This window comes from Triturus cristatus, chromosome 4_1 (assembly GCF_964204655.1).
Source record: "Triturus cristatus chromosome 4_1, aTriCri1.1, whole genome shotgun sequence".
Taxonomy (NCBI): domain Eukaryota; kingdom Metazoa; phylum Chordata; class Amphibia; order Caudata; family Salamandridae; genus Triturus; species Triturus cristatus.
Window position 1 is genome coordinate 442,363,598 of NC_140585.1, and position 7,171 is coordinate 442,370,768.

The window sequence follows — 7,171 nt, forward strand, 5'->3', positions numbered from 1 at the left end:
GAATTGTTGTTCTCTCTTACAGTAAAAACTGCTGCATGGGATTACACCAAACTATGTATTAAACATTATTCAGAATTGGACCTTTTTGTTGTTTGATGTAAATCTGAGAAGTAATGTTTGGTATAAATGTGTATAACAAAAATGTGTTGGGTTGGCTTGAAAGGATACATTAACTTTATGTGGACATGTTTCACATAGGGTACATGAACCCAAATTCGAAAAAATAAATAGCTCCTAGTGAACAAGGAAGCATTTGCTCTGGGTGTCCACAGACCCAAACATTTTCAGTGGCTGAAGCAATAGGAACATTCCTGTTGTGACTGCCATAAGTAAACTCAGGCCACTCATTGAGGATATAAGGGGGAATGGAATGCATCCCCCAACCACGCAGATAATGTGAGAGGCCTCAAGAGGCCTCGCTTCTTTTTTTTAATGTAAAAAGTCTGACGTTCCATATGGAGGCCACTGAGTATAGTATTGCATCCGTCGGAGATTGGCCTCTTTCAATAAGGAGTAGTTAAACGTATTAATCTGATCCCAGGCTAAGGTGATCTGGAGCCGTTGCTGGGATTGTCATTTTTTCTGAGCTTTCAGATAAAGTTTACCTGCCTCCTGACTTTGTAGGAGTAAACCCAACCGCTGATCGTTTTACAGTTTTTGGGATCTAACAGCTGCCCTGTAAGCTCCCTTGTTTCATTTATATGTATAGGATTAAGGTCCTGCAGGAAATATCTAATCCTAATAAAGAACCATTGCAAAATTGGTTTACTATGTTCAATGCTCGGCTCTATTTTGGTCCAATTTTTCTAGTTCCCATTTTTAAAAAATCCCCTATTTTACTACAACCCTGGCTTCTCCATTTAGATATACCGGTCTTGTCTAACAATGGTTCTTGGCCTATATATATATCTGAAAGGAATGTTTCTCCATTAATAATGGGGATCACATAATGGCTAAAGAGTTGTTTTTTGCTCACTCCATTGTAACGTTTTATATCTAACTTTTTGGGGAGTTTTTGTTAAGCGCATAAAATCCTCATTATCATATTCTTGGTGGATTAGATCTAAAAAGAAATTGTCATATCTGTTAATATTTAAAACCTGATTGATGTATAGATGATATGTGCAAAATTCGCAAACTAATATTCTCTCAAGTCAGGAAGAGCTAACCCTCCTTCTTCCCTAGGTCTATACAGTACATCAATAGCTAGTCTTGATCCCTTATGTGCCCAGATAAATGTAGAAAACAGACCTTACATTTCCTTAAAAAGTTTCATTTGAACAGAATTTAGAATGGCTAAAAATAGAAAATGACATAAGGGTAAAATCATCATACGAATAACTGCTACCCGGCCTATTATTGAAATAGGCAGAGCTTTCCATTTTGTAAATTTGTCCTTTATCTTATTAATTAGAGGGGCATAGTTTAGACCATATAGATCATTGATATTCTCTGTGACAAATATGCCAAGATACCTCTTAGGCCAAATATTAACCATCAAACTTAACTCCATTAGTAATGAGTCAGAAGCGCAGTTACAGAGCAAAATCTCTGTCTTTGATGCATTTATTCTATACCCTCCAATTGACTAATATGCCTCCATTCCATCTTTGGGCAGCCCAACTCCGCCGGCGCACCTTGGGGCCCCACGAACTCGGCTGGGGTCTCTAGGTCTTTGATGCCGGCAGCTCCGGCCTCGGTACCGCAGGGCCCCCAAGGATCCAGGCCTGGAACCGGATCGGTGACGGTGGACCTCACGGTACCTTCCCCGGCGCCGATCCCTCTGATGATGCCTCCGACACCTTCGATGTCGGTTGCGTCCCCGGCGGGCATCAACCGCGGCCTCCCCCTTGACTTGGACATGGACCGGCATCGAATGACACGGTACCGAAGCGTACTTTCGTACCGCTGTTCTTCTCTGGAGTTACTTATCACCCTGAGTGGGGGCCAGAGGAGGGTGAGGAGGTTTGGGAGGGGTCTGTTGTTGAAGAGCCAGACTGGAGAGAGGGGTTGGGTGATGCCAGTGGTCTGGATACATCCCCAGACCTTTGAATGCTTCCCCCCCTACTGTGGCAACGGAGAAGGGAGCTTCCTACACTGTGGTGTTGCGTAGAGCTGCTGAGGCCTTGGGCCTTGAGCTTCCTAAGGTGGCGGTCAGGACTTACCTCCTGACTGAGGTGCTTCAGCCGGCAGCAGCCTCTTCAGAGCCCTTGCTGCCTTTCAATGAGGCCCTCACTGACGTCATTTGGGGCTTCTAATCCAAGCCCAGTGCAGGGGCTTCTGTGGATAGGATGATCGCCCGACGCCACCACCCGGTACTGGCGAACCACTTTCCCTTTCCCAACACCCTATCCCAAGAGCTTGGTGGTCCAAGCCTCATCTTCAAAAGGAAGTGCTTTCCCGACAACTCCACAAGATAGGGAATCCAAGAAGCTCGACCATCTTCGCAAGAAGATTTTTTTTCCACCAACTTAGGACTGCGGTCAGTGAACACGGCATGTCTCTTGGGCCGTTACACCCATTCAGTGTGGGACATGGTTGAGCAAGTGCTGCCACAGTGGCCGAAGAAGGCCCGGACCGTGCTCACCCACACTTTTGCTGAGGGTCGAGACGCAGCAAAGTTCACCATCTGGTGTGGACTGGATACTGCCGACTCACTTGGTAAGACGATTTTCACCTCAGTAGCCCTGAGACGCTACGCCTGGCTGAGAACCTCTAGATTCTCTGGGGATGTCCAATCTACCCTTTTGGAAATGCCCTTTGATGGCCGTCGCCTGTTTGGATTATGGCCAGGTCCTTGGGCCTTGCAGCGACTTCTCGCCCCATGCAGTTTGCCTTTTACCCCTTTCGTGGCCACGGAAGGGGTGCCCCACCACGTTCCACCCAGGGCTAGAGGGCTGCACAGGCCACCCAGCCTCTGCTCGGCTTAGGATGTGGGAACCAGCGTCATGGGTCTGGGGGCCAGAGGGCAGTCCTGTCCACCGATGCCGTCCTGTAGCTGCCTCCAAACCTTCCTAGTCCGACCTTTCAGGGCCGCCAGTGGGCAGAAGGATCTGCCATCACCTCCCCCACTGGCACAACATCATGTCAGACAGGTGGGTTTTGCAGAAAGTCCGAAGGGGCTACTCCCTCCCCTTCAAGACTAACCCTCCCTCCTTGCCACCAACACTCCATCGCATGTCGGAGGATCACTTGGCCCTTCTCCGTCAGGAAGTTACGGCTCTCTTGGCCAAGGGAGCTATCGAGCGTGTCCCTGTGCCAGAAGTAGGTTGAGGTTGTTATTTCCACTTCTTCCTGATACCCAAGAAGGACAAAGGCCTGCGTTCTATCTTGGATCTCAGGGACGTCAAGAGAAGTTAAAAATGTTGACTTTAGCTCAGGTCCTGTCTTCCCTCAACCCTGGAGACTGGATAGTAGCGTTGAACTTGCAGGATGCTTATTTCACGGTTCACGGTAGGCCATGAGTATTTTCAGTTTACCGTGATCTCCTTTGGCCTTACCAGCACCCCTCGGGTGTTCACAAAAGTGATGGTCGCAACTCATCTGCGCAGATCAGGGGTTCCAGTCTTCCCCTATCTATACGACTAGCTGTTGAAGGCGAGCTCGCCCCAGGCTGTCATCTCCCACCTCCAGACTAAGGCAGACGTCCTGCACTCCCTGAGGTTCACAATCAACGTGCCGAAGTTACACCTGATTCCCTCTCAGAAGCTCCTTTTCGTTGGAACAGTTCTGGATACAGCGCAGTTTCAGCCTTATCCTCCCGAGCAGTGAGTCCAGGATATTGCGGCTATGATATGAATGTTTCAGCCTCTATCCCGGATTTCAATGAGAATGACCAAGGCTGCTGGGCCTCATGGCCTCCTACTGGTCGATCATGCCAGGTGGCATATGTGGGCTCTGCAGTGGGACCTGAAGTTCCAGTGGGCGCAGCATCAGGGGAATCTTTTGGATTGCATCCAGATATCGAAGGGCACTGCACACCAATTGCAGTGGTGGCTAACGGACCAGGATTGGGGCAATGGCTGATCCCACTCCCTTCTCCAACCATAGTTCACAGTGGTGACAGATGCGTATCCCGAGGTCTTGAACATGGCCATCGATCCTCCGATCAGACTGCCTCTTCGGGAGGATCTTCTGTCGCAGCAGCAGGGGATGGTCCTCCAAACTAATCTGTCCAGCCTCCACCTCCTTTAGTGGAGATTGAGCAGCGACAGTTGACAGCTTTTGAGCTTCCTCCTGAAGTCTGTAATGTCATCTTGGCAGGCAGGCGTCCCTCCACTAAAACGGTATACGCCTGTAGATGGAACAAATTTGTGGCATGGTGCACTGCAAAAGCTGTGGATCCCCTTTCTGACCCTCTTTCAGAGGTTCTCCTCTTCATTCTATCTTTAGCCCAGCAGGGCTCTGCTCTGGGCACCCTTAAAGGCTATCTTTTGGCCATTTTGGCCTTACTTCATCTTCTCTCGATGGGTCGTCGTTAGCATTAAGATCTGTTACTCCTTGGCAAAAAAGGAGCCTCCGGTAGGACTGCCTGCCCTTTCCACCAGGGCGATGGAAGCCACTACTGCTTTGGGATGTGGAGTCCCCCTCTGTGACATCTGCCAGGCAGCCACGTGGGCATCACTGTACACGTTCACTAAACTTTACTGCCTGGATAGTCAAGTCCGGAGAGACAGTTTCTTTGGCCACTCAGTTCTCCAGGGCTTTCTGGTGTGAACTTAGTTCGCAGACCCACCTCCGGGGTTGGTATTGCTGGGGTATCTATTCTAAGGTAAGGAATCTATAACTAATAGTCTCTTTCAGATGAACAAGTTACTTACCTTTGGTAACAATATATCTGTGAGAGACGTATATTAGTTATAGATTCCTTACCGCCCCACCCATCCTCCCCGTTCTGCGAACTGACTTCTAGAGTAAGGGACTTCCTTTCAGGGCCCTAGTTTTGTGCACCAGTGGTCAATGTCTTGCATGGCTCTGCGCATCTGGCGTGGAATGTCATGTAAAGGGACTGATGTCAGCGCGCAGGGGCGGGGTCTAAGTAGATACTGCAACGTTATCCCGGCGATCACGGCGATGAACGCGGAGTCGACCGACACCACCTACCGACACGCAGGGGTACTGCTGAGAAAAAAATCTCCGGATCCAGCCTGACGCCTGGGGGTAATTCTAAGGTAAGGAATCTATTACTAATATATGTCTCTTACAAGTATGTCGTTACAGAAGGTAAGTAACTTGTTCATTCAGCTGATTTTGCATCATTTTGTTGCATCAATAGGGATACGCAAACCGTTCACTAAAAGTTCAAATTAAAAAAGATCTTGATAAAACTATTACACATGCAATTGAACAGTGTGTAGCTTAAGATCACACTGTTGAAGTATTTCTACCAGAAGGTGATAATTTACTAGACTTGTAAACAGCACAAACGATATAAATAACTTTTGAAACAATGTGCACACAATTGTGTGATGCAATATTATCAAGACTCCGCTTTGAAATGGTCACTCTGTACTCAGATGTCTTGAATTGTTAACAATGTTCAAAACACCGTTCCAAACAATGCTTGTATTATTTTTTTTCTCCTACAGAAACCTGCATAGATGTCGATGAAAACCATATAAAGAATGTTGCAAGTGGATGCCCAAGTTTTATCGGTGACTGTGCAGCTGATACCCTGAGTGAAATTAATTTACAGCCCACAAACAAATGGAATAATCAAATAAAAACAAATATTAGTCTCACGAACATTCTTGATAAAGTGGACCAACCTGTTCCCGACAGTAATACCAATCTTTTGAATATTGCAAAGATATCACTACCAATTCCATAGCTGTTATCAATCGTTGATTCTTTCACTGCCTTACCTCATGTATATTTCAAAGACAAACTTTATATTAGGTGAACATTTCGTTTTTCATTCAAATGTGATTCAGATATTGGAAATAAAGTTTTGTAGGTGTACATTGTTTTTCTGGATTTTATCTAACACAAAATATACCATGTGCAGACAGTAACTGCAAGAACACAATTTAAAATTCAATTGATTTAATTTCTCACTATATTGTTAATGACGTTTATTGCAAGCATAGCATCAGGTTAAGTGAAATAAATGATGTATAGTAACATTGGTTTGGTTCATGCAAAACAGTTACTTCATAGGGTGTCAATTACTGTAGCATTACTCGAAGCCCGTAGTTATAAGCTACTCAATAATTGGTTATTTTCAATATTCCGGTGATAAAATCATTAGGGGAGCATGAGTATTTTCAGATCTTTCATTTGAGTCTAGCAAATTGGAATGTAATGGTAACCATAAACCCCAGGCTGTGCAACCAGATCATTGGAATAAAGTCTACATCTCTTTTTGTTTGTTACTACATCTTGCCTCCTATAACCACTTTTCATGATAGGATATGAGATTCTATATTGACCTCATTACAGCCATTCATCTTGGAAGCAGAAGGTCAACTCTACCAATCTGTGAACAAGACCAGCCTCCTCCTCAGCTACACCAAACAAATATATTGGTGGAGAACAATAATTCTCTGCTGATATTAATGAACATGAACACTGAATTTCTCGTCCTTCTTCTGGGATTCAAGAACACTTTACTGTACAAGTGAACTTTCTATTTTTGAAACTAATTTAATTAACAGCAGTAGCAACTATTCTTATGTGTAATGAGGCATTTTATCTATTTTTAATAAACGAAACTCCAATTAGTTGGAAAATGCTATTTAAAACCCCTAAAGAGTTTTGAAATACATGATTTCCTTAGTACAGAAAAATGTAAGTTATGTGATTAGATTGCCATATTTGGTCAGTGGCTCATGAAGATCTTAAAACTGCACTGTGCTTTTACGACTGTAGGCTGGCTCAAGTATCACAAAATGTAAAGACCCAGACAGTACACTGGCTGAGGGTATCCCACAAAGTAAACCCCCAGACAGCTGAAAGACAGGTCATCTTTCCGCACTCAGCTCTGAGAATCACTTAACATTGGGATCTGTCAAACCCTTGTTTTTTAATTTATGAGATTTATTTTCTGTTCTAGCCAAATATCTGTCCTCTTCTGAAAAGAGTATTCCCCCACAGTCTTCTTCAGCAGCTGTGCATAATTTTAAATGATGTTTTAACTTTTTGAGAAATGCTCTCAATTCTGCTAAAAAGG

The 7,171-nt window shown here is 45.0% G+C and overlaps 1 protein-coding gene across 2 annotated transcripts in view; it reads left to right on the top strand.

The window, feature by feature from the left end:
• DYRK4 (dual specificity tyrosine phosphorylation regulated kinase 4) overlaps nt 1-6,748 on the top strand; it is an 827,849-nt gene extending 821,101 nt beyond the window's left edge. Inside the window, exon 13 of one of the 2 annotated variants that reach the window (XM_085652599.1) lies at nt 5,589-6,748. In XM_085652599.1, coding sequence (XP_085508725.1) covers nt 5,589-5,600 — 12 coding nt within the window. In that variant the 3' untranslated portion in view covers nt 5,601-6,748. The remainder of the gene's footprint in view (nt 1-5,588) is intronic. The other variant, XM_085652598.1, reaches the window with a different exon arrangement.
• Nucleotides 6,749-7,171: the final 423 nt, after the last annotated feature.